Source organism: Sinocyclocheilus anshuiensis, unplaced genomic scaffold (assembly GCF_001515605.1).
Source record: "Sinocyclocheilus anshuiensis isolate Anshui unplaced genomic scaffold, SAMN03320099.WGS_v1.1 scaffold1207, whole genome shotgun sequence".
Lineage (NCBI taxonomy): Eukaryota > Metazoa > Chordata > Actinopteri > Cypriniformes > Cyprinidae > Sinocyclocheilus > Sinocyclocheilus anshuiensis.
Genome location: NW_015539914.1, coordinates 164,337 through 181,561, shown reverse-complemented (window position 1 = coordinate 181,561; position 17,225 = coordinate 164,337). Strand labels below are relative to the sequence as shown.

Sequence of the window (17,225 nt, the reverse complement as noted above, 5' to 3'; positions counted from 1 at the left end):
ATCATTTCCATTGCAAGACTGTTCCTTAAGCAAGCAAACCAACAGATTTTTGTTTGAAGCATTTTTTATAACTTAAGTTACACAAATACAAATCAGCTTAAGTTATATTAACAGGGTTCCTACACACTTTCCTTTTCAAAATTCCATACTTTTCCAGACTCAAATGTTCAAATCTCAGTAGATTTTCAGACCATATTTAACATAAATGGTTCATACAGCATTATTTTAAACTTTATATTTGGTATATCATCTGTAAATATTTTTATTTTCCATGCCCTCGAGAAACTATTCACATGCGTACAGGAATATTTTGCATGCTTATGCATTACATTTTCTAGTTTTATATACTATAAGCCATTTCCTATGTGTATCACTGCCATCTTACTGTGAAGAAAACGAGAGCATGGAGATCTATTTGCTCAAAATTTGGCTTTCCTTAGGGTAGTACCTCTAATATCATGGCCTAAGAGCCAATTGAACATATCCTCTGTGGCGGCAGTAAAACCATGACACGAAATGGGCTGACGACGCGATATGACTGTGTGGATTGTCCTATTTACCAAGTTCAATGGTCTATAAAAAGACTGGTACTGTCAGAGAGTACATCATATTTCAAGGCCTTAGGTCTGTTTTAATGCAGACTACTCTGTGGCAGCCAAGAAACCACACCGCGAAATGGGCTGATGGCACAATAGATGGATCAGTGTGCATTTTCCTATATGGTTTTCTTGTGTACACACGGAAGTTGGCATATTTTATATTTTTGCAAAGGTCCTTTTAGAGGCCCTGTAATAGGGTGCTAAGAATATCCTGAGAAAAAACAGCAATATAACCTGCATTTAATGACACAATGGAATCCAAATTATAATTTTTTTTTACAAATTATTATTACGTTTTATATACACATCATATACATAAAACATGTACAGAACAAGGCACAAAATGTGCAACATTTTAATGAAGACAAATAGAGCAGCTCTCTCCATTCTTATGACCTTAAATAATACTGTGAATTCACATAAAATCCTTCTTCCTATTGAAATCCACATACACATGTAAAAGTGGTCACCAGGTAACTTGAGAGAGAATGAATTTATGCCTTGGTACAAGGTGTGCATTAGATTGATAAATAAGCTTGGTTTTACAGTGCTTTTTTTTCCTTCATAAATTAAAAACGTACAAAAATATATATATAACGAGCATTGCGTTGTTAAGTAAGAGTCTGAGATCCACAAAACAGAGGTTTGAATGCATCAATAGAAAACATACAAATTGTATCAAAAGATGAAGAGCTCACATCTCAAACAATTCAGAACGTCCCAACGGTAGAAAAAAAAAAAAAAAATGCCCTGAGCAAGTCCAGTAACCAGCCATCACCCATCTGAGCCGGCCATTTGAGCAGTACAAGTAGTGTTCTACCCACCCAAACAAATATGGTGCATTATCCCACCAAATGTGTACCAGAACAATCAAAAGTGCTCAGGCCCTTCACCACCTTGGGTCCCTAGGTAACAGCGATCCTCTCAGTAGTGGAATCTGCAAATAAATAAATAAAATTAGTTAATTAATTAAAAGTATAGCAGATAAAATGTATAAATACTAATAGTCTGGCATCTGAATATGTGCACAGTAAGGATGTATAAATATAAACAGTAGACATGCATATATACCTTTTTCTAGGTTTTACTTCCCAGCCATCACGGCATTTAATAAATGTAATTTCTTGCCCTGGCGATATCTCAGTCTTATCAGCACAGAAGGTGAACCTGTGAATGAAACATTGTGACATTAGCAAGCAGTTTAAAAAAAAATAAATAAATATATATTCACCAATTCACAACCATGACAGCTCTTACTTCTTCTGCGTTTCTCCTGCTTTGACTCTGATCCTCCGAACCTCCAGAACTTTGTTGTTCTGTGAACTTGACCATGACCAAAGTGATGACTTAAGGTGTTTCAACATAGATGACCAGGAATCAGAAGGGCCTTCCCAGCGAAGAGAAATTTTCAGCAGGTCACCGATGTCCTCTTCCGTGAAGACAAGAAATGTGTTTGTGAGGTTTAGACCAACTCCATCGGCACTGTGAAAACAGGTTTTTTTTTATTTTTAGTTTTCAAAAGAACCCATATAAATGATATTTACAGGAGAATATATTGGGAATGTAATCTTAATCATGAGGTGCTTACATGTCTACACTGAGGTTATCGGTATCATTATGGGATCCGTATAGTTTGACGTAGAAAGTGGGATCTGCATCATCTGCATTCTTCCTGTTGAACACATGCATCTTCATCTGATAGTGGTAACCTGTAGAGGATTAAGCAAATAACCACATTTCAGTGACTCACCATTACAGCATGCTATTTCGAAACAAAGAGGTTATAATTACTTACCACCAAAAGGTGTGTCTGCGCGAGTCTTCAGGTACATTTTGCTGTTTCTCCTCTTTCGCATTTTCTTGGCGTTGTAACCAATACTGTTGCAGCGGTTCTTCCTGCAGCTCAGACAAATGCCCTTCTTGAAGCGATCAGGGCCGGTACATTGAAAAGCGTAACTCACGTGGTCCATGTTCATGAGCGAGTCCACAAAGAGATGCACTGCCCGCTCATGTTCACACTTCATGACTTCCACAAAGTCTGTGTGGTGACAAGACAAATTTGGTAAAATGATGGTTGACAACAATGACTTGGAAGAGTTGGAAATAGCCAAAACAATAACAAAACTGAAGCACTCACTTCCTGCAGCAGCAGTGGACAGCACATCTCCTAAGGAACAGCCTGGTTGTACATCCCCACCATTGGGATACATATCAATATGCCCAATAGGCTCCTGGATCCCAATACTGACACCCAAAGCTCCCCGTGTGTATGTGTGCAGGACGTCGACAAAGTCCGCATCATCTGGAGAAAGCCTCTTGTGGGACTCTGCCCCCTCGAACATGGGACCAGCTGGGTCTAAACCTACTCAAAAAGAACAGATGTTTAGATGTGGCCTCCACATGTGCAAAAAGACTAAGCAATTTCTTTGTTGCTTTGTTTCAAAAATCAAAGTGTCCAACATAAAGAAATCTAAATCTCACCTGTAATGCGTCCAATATTTCCATTTACAAAAGTTCCAGCATATCCAGCAACATGAGCACCAAGACTATATCCAATCATATGCACGTCCTCAAGTTGTAGCTGCATTTCTCCCTATCCAAAACAGACACACATTAGATTAACCATATTATTATTATTATATGAGGGGAATAGCTTTAATAAATTATTATAAAATAAATATTAAATAAGAAAAATATTTATTCGTTCATTCATGCTATGTATATTTAAATTCAAAACATAAAATGATTATTTATCCAGGGGAATATCTCTAAACTTTTATTTGTTAGATCCTGCAAATCAGATTATGATAATGACGACACTACTACTACTACTACTAATAATAATAATTATTATTATTATTATTTATGTAAACATTAAAATAAAGTTAATCAATATTATATATTGTGTTTTTGCTATTTTGTACATTGTCTATTTTGTATATTATTCTTTTTATTATCTATGTCCTGTCTTGTCACTGTCATTCTGTTGCACTGTGGAGCTTCTGTCACTAAAACAAATTCCTCGTATGTGTAAACATACCCGGCAATAAAGCTCATTCTCTATTCTCTCTCTCTAATATTTTTCTATTTATTATTTATTTGTTCCCTTAGTCCAACTAAACGTCGCACTAAATTCAAAAGGTGAAATGTTCTAAAAAGAAAAGAAACTACTATTCATCTGAAGAGGCTCTAAACTTTTTTTATATCCCGGAAGACTGATGAGAGCAGCTTTGAGATGTAAAAAAAAAAAAAAAGTCATTATCCCTCATGCACAATGTTGCTGTACCGCGCACAGTGCCAGCTGGGGCATCCGTGTGCGTGTGTGGGGGGGCTAATATGCTCAGCTGCTCATTTACACTTGCTTGCATCTTTCCTGTATAACAAGTACTTCAGAGTCTAAGGAACCCAGCTACGATGCATGAATACTTATTGTTCCACGAGAGTACCCATAATGCCTTGAGCAAACTCCTGACATATCAAACAACAAAAAAACAAAACAGATCCATCTGGAAAAGACAAACTGTACTTCGCCAGGACATCTGCTGTTCTGAGAAAAGATGAATAATACCAACAATGACACAATGTACAAGGCCACAAGCAGAGTTTTCACGGTTGCCAGTTCTCTCAAACGCACACAAAGAGAAACAAACACACCCAGTGGGATGTATAATATAGACATACCTGGAGCCAGTCCAAAAGAGTAGCGATGCTCTGCCCAACCCTGTGGGTATGGTTGACGGCATCAGGGTAAAGCTGGTGGGCCAGGCCCAGCCAGTCGACCACCACCACATTAGCCTCCGACTCTCGTCTCTGAACAGCAGCCACCAGCTTGTGCATCCAGCTCTCAAACATCCCACTCATCTGTGAAAGACACCACACCCTTTACCAAACTCAACCGGCAATGTTCCAGCAATCACCTGTGAAATTCCAATATTTGCTTCCCATCTTGGAAGTGAATGTATTGTCACACTGAAGAAAGAACATTTCAGTTGCATTACACTATTTCTGGATAACCTCCAGCATTGCATCAAAGATAAAATGTGAGGAACCTTCTGAAGATTCAAAGGGCTTGGGTATCGAAATCTCAAAAAGCCAACCAAATATTAAAACGAGCCTCATGATCATCTGGAATATCTCACCGTCCAGCCGTGGATGATCAGAATGGTCTTGACTGAGGTATTGAAGCCACATCAGAATGGTCTTGACTGAGGTAGTGAAGCCACACTCCTCAATGCTTTCCTTTTTCCCAGGTTGGAGGTAACAGCCGTCGTCATCAAGATCCAAAGACTTTCGCATGTTGTACTTGATTCGGTCATGAAGTAGCACCGGTTCCATTGAGAAGCCATCCTCAGAATCATCTAGAATAAATAGTAAGACAATGAATATGTTTGTGAAATCTCAAAATTCTACATAAAATTTTGGTCAGACCAAGTTCTTGGGGCATTTCGAAGTGCTTAACTGTTTCATAAGGGGTTAAGCTTGAGTTTATTCATGTAAGCCTTATGACAACATCTCATTTTAATGGCTAGCTTGAACAATTGAGCTACTGTACAGAGAGGGAAAAGCAGAACACTTTTTCTAATGAACCAGTTTCTAATGAACCAGCTGGCATTACAGGAATGCCAAATGGAGTCTTGATTTGGGATTTAACAGTTTACAAACAGTCTACATACTTTCAAGTGGAGGAAACCTGCGACTTTTCAACCCAAGTAAGGAAAAACTCGGTAGTTCTGCAACACCATGCGTTTAACCAATAAATCAAAAATAAAAACCCTCCTGAGGTGAGGTGGGCAGAAATTTTAAGTCCTTGTAAAAAGGATTTACAGGATTAATGCATACAGACATGATCTCATGTTTTAAGGGTTGTTTTATGCATTTCTTCTATATTTTATTTCAATTTGGTTTGTTTTCGAATGTTTGCTAAAGGTTTCACTTATTCACGCGGCGGGTGATGGAATAATATTTGCTTACCAATGAAAATGTATGTGTACGTTAAACGGGCATGTTTCAATTAGAGATTTGGATATCTAACAATATGTGTGTGAATATTATTGAGCTAAACACAGAATAACAAACGTTTTAACAAATTCTGTTACAGCTCTGCCCGGTATTCCAAACGTTTATTTTTCACAAAGTTACAAAAAAAAAAAAAAAAGTTTTTTTAAAAATCCTTCAAAAGTCAAAAAGTCTTTCAAAAGTCAAAGTTTTCACCACAAAGTCACTGCGGTCGACAACGCGTGGAATTTTCTGGGCGGTAGTTTAAAAGGCACATCCGAGACAAAGTGGATTGTCCGGGTTTTACTTTTGTGAGTCGCCGACACATCAAGAAAGCGGATAGTTTAACGTTCAGATCATTTTTTGACAGGTTCATTCACGTAGTCATAATGTGAGAATGTTATGTTTCTCACAGTTTGAATGGAATCGGAGTTATTGTTAGCCATTGTCCGTGAAAAGAATGATTGTAAACAGAAATGCATAAAATGTAAATCGTTGAGGAATTTTGCATACTAAAGTAACCACTTGCTTCATTTAAAAGCATTAAACAGCAGTTAGTTAACAAACATAAAAATGTTCTTACCTTTTAGTTGCACGTTCTGGTCGGGTGTAGCGGCTAAGGCACTGAATGAATGGCACAGAATAGAACATAACAAGCAAAGTGCAATTCTTATTGATTTTTCTACCATAATGTTCAGGGCTTAAAATCGTTTCGTTATTCTTTTGACAAACTGGAGTAACTAAGGAAGTTTAACGTATTAATCCTTCACTAAGAGGTGCCCGCAGAGTGTATGAACCTGTCTCAGGTTGCTCATTAGAGTTTTAAATAGTTTTTTTTTCAGTCATCTGACCATCGGCAGATACCTACGACAAAATTCTTTCTTTCTAATTGGTCAATCCCCTGGAACTACTTTCGAGGGCGTGGCATATAAGTTTGAATGAGTTTTAGACTGGCACAATTCTCACGCTACTGTTAACCCTGTGCTTATGCACGCTGACGCACTTGAGCATACCAAAGGCTAAGTAGCCTTCAGCAGTGCACATGACTGTGTTTGTTTACAAATACACAAACATGCGATGTTAAAGCTGCGAACACGTGGGTCTTTTGGGGTTATTGTTGTTCACATTTTGCAATGTAGGGAAGACTGCGCTCCTTAGGTTTTGTATAAATGATTGTTTTCTCTATGAAGTAGTTGTTGGTTTCAAATACTTTATTCAAAATGGCAATACATTTAGATATTTTTGAGAATTCTACAACTCCAAACTAAAATTTCAATATTATTACATTTTTTTATATTTGTAGGCAATTTTGGGGTAGACCTACTCCCTTGCCTAGAATTATGCCAGTGTGGTTTTATTGTTTTCACTTTTTTGACCCCAAAATTGTAATGTGAACAAAATTCCCCTGAAAATACAGTTCATTGTTAGAAGATGAAATGTTATCAAATTAAAAAGCTATTTTTCACATTAACAATAACTCAATAATATTTAATGTTTTAAATAAAACATGCCCAATAGGACAACATGCCCCACTATGTATTGAGTGAATTGTCTCACTTCTTGTGCAATAACATTGGAAATGTTCATTAGCTTTTTTGTTGTCAAAAATACAATATATATTTTAGAGAATTTCAAAAACAAACCTACTCTGAGAAATATTCACTGGAGTGTAAAGTCTCCCTCATTTTCTGATATCAGAAGTGAAACTATCTAACTAACTATAAAGTTCCTATCTAAAATAAAACAGTTGTACACTCAAACAGTTGAAACTCTATGACAGGAAGCTTTAGACTAAACTGTATGGAATAGTCTTGGTACACATGTACCTAGAAAGTCACATGCAATGACTAAACTTTTGGGAAAAAATGGGTGGATAGCTTTGTTTTATACATAAACTGAATATGCACATGAGCAATATATTTCCAAAATACAGTCACTGGGAAACTGCCTCTTCTTAGTTGTTAAGGCTAAAAGATCCCTTTCTTAATCAAGACCAAAAGCTTTATGTGATGAAAAATAAAATTGTACAAAACTAGAACAACTAAACCAACTTGTTGCCCATAAGACATTGCTCAAAAGTGTTAAGAAGACATAACATTCGAACAGACTACTGGATGTTGGTGAAATCCAAGTGGGTCATATAGAAAAACCTTGGCCTCCTACTTCCATTTATATAGTGGATTCTCTTTTAGAAAAAACCCATAGAAGACTAGGGCTGCATACTAAAGAGCATATAGAGCTTAACAAAAACACATTCATCAGCCACCTTCTGTGTCATAGAAGAACACTTGGACATCAGAAACATTGAACTATTAACTTAGTGTTTAATCAAATGATCAGGACATGGAATAATTCTAAAAGTAAAGCGCGCACACACACACACACACATGTGTGTACACACACTGATATATGTAGCATTTTCTTCAACAGTTATTCAGTGGGCTGAATACCATCTCATACAAGCTTATAGAATGTGTCAGCTGTGAATCTGTGCACAACGCAATTTGTTTCAGGGGAGTATATTGCAATCTGCCCTGGGCTAGGTAAGAATATATTTGGGTTAGATTATTACAAAACTCATTTGGTCCATTTTTCAATTTCTTTAAAAGTCTTGTGTATTTGGCACAGCTATGTTTTACTTTAGAGCAACAAAAAGTTTAAAAGGTTCTAATCCTTTTGTTCCAGGATGTTACACTTTGGTAAATGGCCTGGAAAGTGAACACTGTAGGCCTATTGAGTTTCAACACATAATACAATCCAGATTTGCATTTCCTGAAGGAAATACTAGTGCTTACAAGACAGCAACAGAAAAGAGTTAAAGTTTAGCTAAAATGATAGCCTACAGGTTTCCCACGATCATGGAAAACCCTGGAAATATGGGTTCTAAATTCTAAAACAGTGGATTTCCATGTCAAGGAAATCAATAAAATCTTAAAAACTCAAAGATATTTGTTTTTTACAACTACAAATGTAGTCTATAATAAAATAAGTATTAATAACTAATTTAATTTAATGAGCTACAAAACTAAATTTGAATAACGTCGGAAATGTAATACTTTGAGATAGAATATATTCAGAATATATTATAATCTATAAACACTAAAAATCACATATACTGGTAAAAAATGTATAGCCTGAATGCACTGTAAGTCGCTTTGGATAAAAGCATCTGCTAAATGCATAAATTATTATTAAATTATTACAAATTAATTATTAAATTATTATTAAATTATAAACAGAATATATTCAGAGATTACATTTACATTTAGTCATTTAGCAGACGCTTTTATCCAAAGCGACTTACAAATGAGGACAATAAAAGCAGTCAAAACTAACAAAAGAGCAACAATATGTAAGTGCAAATGACAAGTCTCGGGTATCTAACCACAGTACGTAGCAAGGTATTATATATACACACACACACACACACACACACACAAAGAAAAACAAGTAGATAGAACAGAAAAAAAAGAAAGCTAGTTTTTTTTAAATGAAAAAGAAGATAAATAGATAAAGTAGAATTAAAATAGAATAGAAAGTGCTAGAGTTAGAGGGTCAAATAAAGATAATTTATTATACATTTACATGATCTTTATATCACATGCCTGGCTTTCTGTGTGCTCTGACTGTGTTAAGAATTTTGCGGAATTTCATGGTATGTTTATAGACGTGTATTCATTAAATTGTTATTTTGATGTTGGAGATTTATATCACATAGAGACAACGGCATAAATTGTTACCGTGGACCACAAAACCATAAGTAGCACGGGTATATTTGTAGCAATAGGCAAAAATACATTGTATGGGTCAAAATTATTGATTTTTCTTTTATGCCAAAAATCATTATGATATTAAGTAAAGACCATGTTCCATGAAGATATTTTGTACATTTCCTACCGGAAATATATCAAAAATGTATTATCATTAGTAATATGCATGGCTAAGGACTTCATTTGGACAACTTTAAAGGCGATTTTCTCAATATTTAGATTTTTTTGCACCCTCAGATTCTAGATTTAAATAGTTGTATCTCGGCCAAATATTGTCCTATCCTAACAAAAAAAAATACATAAATGGAAAGCTTATTTATTCAGCTTTCAGATGATGCATAAATCTCAATTTCAAAAAATTGACCCTTATGACTTCTGCCAACCGCCATTAATACCAGAAGAAGAAGAAGACCCTTATGACTTGTTTTGTGGTCCAGACCAGGGTCACAATTGTGTTTTGCAGACGCTTTACGCGCTTACCACAGAACCGGAACTAGTTTTGTTGTGAGTGTGACGCGTTGAGAAGCGCGAGCTGTGAGGAGGAGCAGGTGATCAGTTACTATGGCAGCTCCCACTGCATTAACAGGGAATTATATTAGAATACAGACATTAACATCCTATTTCCAGCATTGTCGACGATCAAAACGATGGATTAATCTGAAAACAGTCAACCGGAGAAGCCCCTTTTGTCAGTCACTGAAAAGGTTAGGACTGAATTTCCCCCTTGGTGCAGAGAAACAAAGCTTGCATGCGTTAATATGCAAAACACGCGTGTTTTCTTACCGGAGCAACATATCCGCCGGTTTGTAGAGTCTGTATTCATATAAACATGGCGTACAGGGCATATAGTCATTGTTTGAGAAGGTCGATTCATTCAGCAAATACATTTTGTGTTTGAATATTCCGCCACCGTGTGGGTGTCATAACTGTCAATGAGATGCTTAAGCAGAGTTTTACATGCATTGCTGATGGATTATAACGGTTTTATTCATTTTTTCATGTGTCTAGCTCGGTGTATTGTTACATATATGCGATGTTTGTCACATAGACATGTTGCCACGGTGGTCTCAGGGACAGGACTTGCTCGGCAGATCCATAAAGAAGTCCAGAGTGATATAGCAAAACTAGTGGCCCAAGGCAACAGGAGACCTCATCTGAGTGTCATCCTGGTGGGAGATAATCATGCCAGCCACACTTATGTGAGAAACAAAACCCGAACGGCTTCACTGCTTGGTGAGCAACACACAAAGTCAATACAAACTTTAAGGTTTTAATATGTAAAGCAGTGGTTTTCAGGCCTCTGCAAACTTGTACAGGGCCCCAGTAAGTATTAAGATTATTTAAATGTAGTTAAATTAACATAATTCTAATAAAAAATAAAAATCCTAAAAAACACATACAACTTTTAACTAATATCATAATTTTTTTAGTTGGTATTTTTTATTTTGTTTTGTTACAGCAGATGTAACATATCTACGGAAGCCCGTTTCTGCCACAGAATAAAGAAATTAAGGTAATTGCAACGTTTTATCTCACAATTTGTACTTTTTAAATCTCAGTTCTGAGATATAAAAATTGCAAAATGTAACTTGCAATTGAAAGATATAAAATGAGCAATTCTGAGTAGAAAAGTCTGGCTTTTGAGATCTAAACTCGCAGTTGCAAGAAAGTCAGAATTGTGAGATAAAAAGTTGCAATTACCTTTTATATTTTTTTCCATGGCGAAAACAAATAAACAGAATAAACATTTTTCACATTTCCGGGTTTCTCAGCAGCAGAAACTTCTATAGCAGTGAATGGGAGACTACCACAGATATATTTTTTGCATTCCCATTTGCTCAAATAGCAAAAGAAAAAAATCCATGATAGTGTTTTCATAACTTTCAAAAAAAAAGGAAAAAATAGAGAGAGAGACTGATGTCAAATTTACCATCACTCCCATAGACACTGTATTAGAAACACCCTCGCATTAGCGTTAACTAGTTTTTTTGTAATTTGATGCAATTTGAACTTTGGAGGATTTACGATGCTGATGAAACTCGTCATCACAGTCTTGTGAAAAGGGTCCATTTGCAAGATGTAAACTCACAATTCTGAGAAAAATCGTCAGAATTGCAAATTGTAAACTCAGAATTGTGAAAAAAAATGCACAATTCTGAGTTTCTGTTGCATAGTCCTGTGTTTATATTTTGCAAAGTCCGAATTGTGAGATAAAAAGTCATAATTACCTTCATTATTATTATTTTTTTTTAAATTCTGTGGCAGAAACAGACTTCCATACATATCACGTTAGATAGGAAAGATTAAGATTACAAATTGCTGTCAAAAGTAAAGACAACTGTTTTCCTGCATTTAATGCTTACATTAATGTTGTGAAACATGAAAATGTAATTTTACATAAAATCACTGTGATTTTACAGTACAAAATGTATCATGTGTTCACTAATCTCTTCTTCAAACGGTACTTGTTTAAAAGGCATGTCAAGCAGCACAATCTTCAGGCCAGCATCAGTATCTCAGGAAGAGATGTTGGAGCTGATAGACAAATTCAACAGAGACAGGGGCATCAGTGGGCTGCTGGTCCAACTCCCTCTTCCAGGTACTGTAGGATTCTGCTGGATCAAACTGTGAAACTGATCATGTAAAATGCTGTATTGCAAATAAAAATAGAGTCATTCGAAGTTAGGATCTTCACTGTGTTTGTATCTGAATCAGGTTTGCAATAGTGAACTCATATTTTGAATATCTCTCTCTCTTACAGAGCACATCAACGAGAGAGCCATATGCAATGCTGTTGCCCCAGAAAAAGACGTCGATGGATTCCACATAGTAAACATTGGGAAACTCTGCTTGGACCAGAGGTGCATGGTGCCAGCCACAGCAGCGGCAGTGTGGGAAATCATCAGAAGAACGGGTTTGTGACTTTGAGATCACAATTTTCTTTGAGTTGTAAATACACTCAGTTTCTCAGCCATCTCATATTGCATCCCCTGCAGAGATGTGAGTGGGTTGTCCGTGATTACATTGGTTAGCAGCAGGTATAACAACAGTATCTGATGTCAGTTTATTGCTTTTCCATTCCTTACACAAATCCTTGCACATTTTGAAACATTGTTTTGCAATCGTATCTGTATTTTGATGGTTTTTCCATACCATGGGCATTTGGGAAATTGAGTTATAAATGTTTACTCAAATTCTATACTAGCGGTCAAAAGTTTGGTATACTTAACAGTTTTTTAATGTTTACGAAAGAAGTCTCTTATGCTCACCAAGGCTACATTTTCTTTTATTAAAAAATACAATAAAATAGGGATGCACGATATTATCGGACTGATATCGGAATCGGCCGATAATGGCTTTGAATGTAAATATCGGCATCGGCCAGATATGAAAAATTATGTTGATATGTCTTGCCGATAAGAGGAATAGGTTAACTCACATGTGCTCTTGTTTAAAAGGCATGTCAAGCAGCACAATCTTCAGGCCAGCATCAGTATCTCAGGAAGAGATGTTGGAGCTGATAGACAAATTCAACAGAGACAGGGGCATCAGTGGGCTGCTGGTCCAACTCCCTCTTCCAGGTACTGTAGGATTCTGCTGGATCAAACTGTGAAACTGATCATGTAAAATGCTGTATTGCAAATAAAAATAGAGTCATTCGAAGTTAGGATCTTCACTGTGTTTGTATCTGAATCAGGTTTGCAATAGTGAACTCATATTTTGAATATCTCTCTCTCTTACAGAGCACATCAACGAGAGAGCCATATGCAATGCTGTTGCCCCAGAAAAAGACGTCGATGGATTCCACATAGTAAACATTGGGAAACTCTGCTTGGACCAGAGGTGCATGGTGCCAGCCACAGCAGCGGCAGTGTGGGAAATCATCAGAAGAACGGGTTTGTGACTTTGAGATCACAATTTTCTTTGAGTTGTAAATACACTCAGTTTCTCAGCCATCTCATATTGCATCCCCTGCAGAGATGTGAGTGGGTTGTCCGTGATTACATTGGTTAGCAGCAGGTATAACAACAGTATCTGATGTCAGTTTATTGCTTTTCCATTCCTTACACAAATCCTTGCACATTTTGAAACATTGTTTTGCAATCGTATCTGTATTTTGATGGTTTTTCCATACCATGGGCATTTGGGAAATTGAGTTATAAATGTTTACTCAAATTCTATACTAGCGGTCAAAAGTTTGGTATACTTAACAGTTTTTTAATGTTTACGAAAGAAGTCTCTTATGCTCACCAAGGCTACATTTTCTTTTATTAAAAAATACAATAAAATAGGGATGCACGATATTATCGGACTGATATCGGAATCGGCCGATAATGGCTTTGAATGTAAATATCGGCATCGGCCAGATATGAAAAATTATGTTGATATGTCTTGCCGATAAGAGGAATAGGTTAACTCACATGTGCTCAGGGTGTGCTGGCGATTAGATCAGGTCAGCAGTGTGGCTCATTCTTGAAGCAAAGTTTTGCCTGAATGGTGATCAGATTCACTGCTTTGGATCACTGCATTTAAACTGAGAATGCAGTACAGAATGTGTTCGGTGTGAAATAGACTAAACAGTAATAGCATGAGCACCGGCAGCCTCCCCTGGGTCCTAATGCTAGTTAGGTAACGAGTTTTAATTCCATAGGGGGCGCTGTTGGCCTACTTCTAATAAAATTAAAGTAAAATACACAAATAACATTTAGACTGTGTTTCTGATTAATTATTTATAGTCGTACATTAGTTATGCATGATTGATCATTGATTCACAAACTATGCATGCTCTCGGGGCTCTGATCTCGATGTATTTCAACAGATTTAGTGCTGTATTTTTCATTTGTATGTTTATTTGTTTAATGGATACAAACAGTAGATATTCAGTCATTATTCTAGTTCAAAGGGACGGGTTTAGTGAGTGGTCTTTTGGCATCTCCCTGTTGTCCTGTTTGGTATGACAGGTTCACTTATTTAAGAAAAAGTACTCTGAAGTCGTAAAGAATGTCTGAAGTAAAGAATTCAGGAGCTTTAACTCTATATATATATATTTTATTTTTATTTTAAAAAGTTAGAATTGAGCAGAGGGTTTTCTTTTAAGTTATAAAGTATTTAAAGTTTGTTTGAATTTTGAGTTTTTTTTTTATAATAAATCTTAAGGTGACTACTGCATCTTTTTGAAAAAAATAAAAATAAAAAATGCAGCGATTGATATATAGTTTACTTATAGTTATTTTCAAAGTTTCAATGTACTGTCATTATAAAAGAACTTCATTGTTCTTAATTTAATTTAACAAATAAGTTCTTGTTAAAAACTAACCAAAATTAAAAATAATTTGCTTATAATTTCCACACAGGAGAGACTTGGTGTTGTTTCCAAACAAAAGAAAATATATCGGTATCGGCCAAAATGAGTTGAAAAATATCGGCATAAATCCAATATCGTGCATCCCTACAATAAAACATTAATGTTGTGGTCTTCCGGTATTGGCTTCGGAGTGAGAGGTCACAGTTTCAAACCCTCTTGAATTAATCGTAATTTAATCCTTTTCAAACCCACTTTATTAATACTGGTGAGATTGGTATAATAACTGTCGCAGTTATGCCGTAGAAGAAGAAGATTAAAAGTCAAGGAAAACTGGACACTGAAATGCAAAATCTACCCTCAGATCCTGAGAGTTCTAATGAACACGACGAGACAGGGGAAGAAGATGGCAGAGATATCTCTGTCACTAAGAATACTAGTAATGCCGATATAATGAAGGCAATTATACTCTTAAAAATAAAGGTGCTTCACGATGCCATAGAAGAACCTTTTTGTTTATATGGTTCCATAAAGAACCTTTAACATCTGAAGAACCTTTCTGTTTCACAAAAGGTTCTTTGTGGCGAAAGAAGGTTCTTCAGATTATAATTTGGGGGAAGTCGTGGCCTAATGGTTAGAGAGTCGGACTCTTTGAGATAAAGTGGATGATTTGGAATGCTGAAGTCGGAGGAATAATCTCAGGTTCTATGGTTCCATAAAGAACCTTTAACATCTGAAGAACCTTTCTGTTTCACAAAAGGTTCTTTGTGGCGAAAGAAGGTTCTTCAGATTATAATTTGGGGGAAGTCATGGCCTAATGGTTAGAGAGTCGGACTCTTTGAGATAAAGTGGATGATTTGGAATTCTGAAGTCGGAGGAATAATCTCAGGTTCGTTGGTCTCCCAGAGAAGGAGGAGGGAATGGATGCATGTGCCTTTTTGGAAAAGTGGCTGCCAGAGATTTCTTGCACCTCACTGATCATAGAGAGAGCACATCGGATACCCAGCTCTAGTCAAGGCTACAGAGTGCGAGATGGTAAAGCATCACTGAGAACACTCATCATAAAGTTCCTTGACTTCAAGCAGAAAGAGCAGGTATTGAAGGCTGCTAGGGCTAAGGGAACCATCAAGTATAAAGATCACAACCTCAGTTTTTTCCCTGATCTATCTGCTGAGGTCCACAGAAAGCAGAGAAGCCACGATGCAGTTCATCAAAAGCTACGTTACAAGGGAATTAATCGGCACAGGATCATCTTTCCAGCTCGACTGCTTCTCACGCATGGAGACTGTACCGTGACACTGAACAGTCCAGAAGAGGTGGAAAACCACATGTAGTGGCTCTAAATGTAAATGTATAAAGAAACTGTGCTTTTTTGTTTTTGTTTTTCTTCTTCCTTTTCTTTCTAAGTTATGAGAGCACCGTTATAGTGGTTACTATATGTTATGGGGACAAGATAGAGTTTTTGATTCTGTTTTGGCAGAGTGGCATCAGGAGGGGGAAATTTGAATTTGGTTAAGAGTATAGTTCTATGTGGGTATAACAAAGCAAATGGGGTTGAAATAGCATGAAGAGAAATTTGGAGAGTTTAATAGGTTTGTATAATAGTGTGTACAGGTAAGTACCATACTAGAAGTGAATCGAGGGGGTAGATGGGTTATTACGGATACAGGGGTTATCTGTAAAAATATGGGGATTGCGTGGGGTGGAATGTAATCATTTTTTGTTTGGCTTCCTGCTACTTGACAACCGTGACTGCTTTAAGGCAATATTTGATGTAACAATAAAGAAATGTCACAAATAGGTAGAATTAATTTTCTATCATGGAACTGCAGAGGTTTGGGTAAATTAAAAAAGGTGATGAATAGAATTAAACAATTACATGCAACGGTGGTGTTCTTGCAAGAGACGCACATGATAAAGGAAGGTTTCGTGAAAATAGAGAGGCGATGGCATGGACTGGTTTTCTCTGCATATTATACTACACAAGCCAGGGCAGTTATGATCTTAATACATAAATCTGTGCCTTTTCAAGTTCAGGATATTATCAAAGATCCAGCTGGCAGATATGTAACTATTAAGGATGTACTTTTGACAGAGAGAATACATTTAGTGAATATATATGGTCCTAAAAAAACAGTCCCAGGTTTTATAGTAATATATTTAGATTGGTTGCTAGATCAAAATATCATAGCAGGTGATATGAACTGCACCCTAGATCCAGAAAAGGGATTGTCTACTGGTGTTGACAGTACTCATGTATACTCTAGGAAACATATACAACATTTTATGACAGAACTCAACTTACTGGATATATGGAGACATCTTAACCAAACTCTAAGTTCCTACTCCTACTATTCTGCTACACATCAAACGTATTCCCGAATTGATTTTTTTTTTTTTTTTTTTTTATCCGATTGTGCGAATTATTCTGTGTTACTTCTTAAGCCATACGATAGCTTAATGTGAGCTACATATGAATATTTAAGTCCTTACATTAAAGTTCACACAAACTCTTTTCTCCGCTGTGGCTGTCAGTCATTCGTTCAGCCTTTAAAGTTT

The 17,225-nt window shown here is 36.4% G+C and overlaps 2 protein-coding genes across 3 annotated transcripts in view; one reads left to right on the top strand and one right to left on the bottom strand.

The window, feature by feature from the left end:
* Nucleotides 1–851: 851 nt before the first annotated feature.
* Nucleotides 852–6,453, bottom strand: LOC107686385 (endothelial lipase-like). 2 transcript variants are annotated; one of them, XM_016483354.1, is made up of 11 exons: nt 6,178–6,453; nt 4,789–4,957; nt 4,739–4,754; nt 4,281–4,460; nt 3,081–3,192; nt 2,737–2,961; nt 2,395–2,637; nt 2,188–2,308; nt 1,857–2,081; nt 1,671–1,766; nt 852–1,536 (listed from the first exon to the last, which is right to left on the bottom strand). In XM_016483354.1, the coding sequence occupies exons 1-11, from the start codon at nt 6,281–6,283 to the stop codon at nt 1,524–1,526; spliced, it is 1,506 nt and encodes a 501-aa protein (XP_016338840.1). In that variant the 5' UTR covers nt 6,284–6,453; the 3' UTR covers nt 852–1,523. The 2 variants fall into 2 exon arrangements, with proteins under 2 accessions (XP_016338840.1, XP_016338839.1); XM_016483353.1 differs by having other exon boundaries at nt 4,739–4,788; nt 4,823–4,957.
* Nucleotides 6,454–9,806: 3,353 nt separating this feature from the next.
* LOC107686384 (probable bifunctional methylenetetrahydrofolate dehydrogenase/cyclohydrolase 2) overlaps nt 9,807–17,225 on the top strand; it is a 13,110-nt gene continuing 5,691 nt past the window's right edge. Inside the window, exons 1-4 of the mRNA XM_016483352.1 lie at nt 9,807–10,068; nt 10,413–10,597; nt 11,841–11,963; nt 12,126–12,278. Coding sequence (XP_016338838.1) covers nt 9,926–10,068; nt 10,413–10,597; nt 11,841–11,963; nt 12,126–12,278 — 604 coding nt within the window. The 5' untranslated portion in view covers nt 9,807–9,925. The remainder of the gene's footprint in view (nt 10,069–10,412; nt 10,598–11,840; nt 11,964–12,125; nt 12,279–17,225) is intronic.

Excerpts from the sequence above, each read along its gene's own strand:
- LOC107686385 (XM_016483354.1), bottom strand. The coding sequence starts at position 6,283 with ATGGTAGAAAAATCAATAAGAATTGCACTTTGCTTGTTATGTTCTATT. Across the intron at positions 4,958-6,177 it reads CCAGAACGTGCAACTAAAAG|ATGATTCTGAGGATGGCTTC; the intron begins GTAAGAACATTT and ends TATTTATTCTAG. Across the intron at positions 3,193-4,280 it reads CTCTTTTGGACTGGCTCCAG|GGAGAAATGCAGCTACAACT; the intron begins GTATGTCTATAT and ends TGTTTTGGATAG.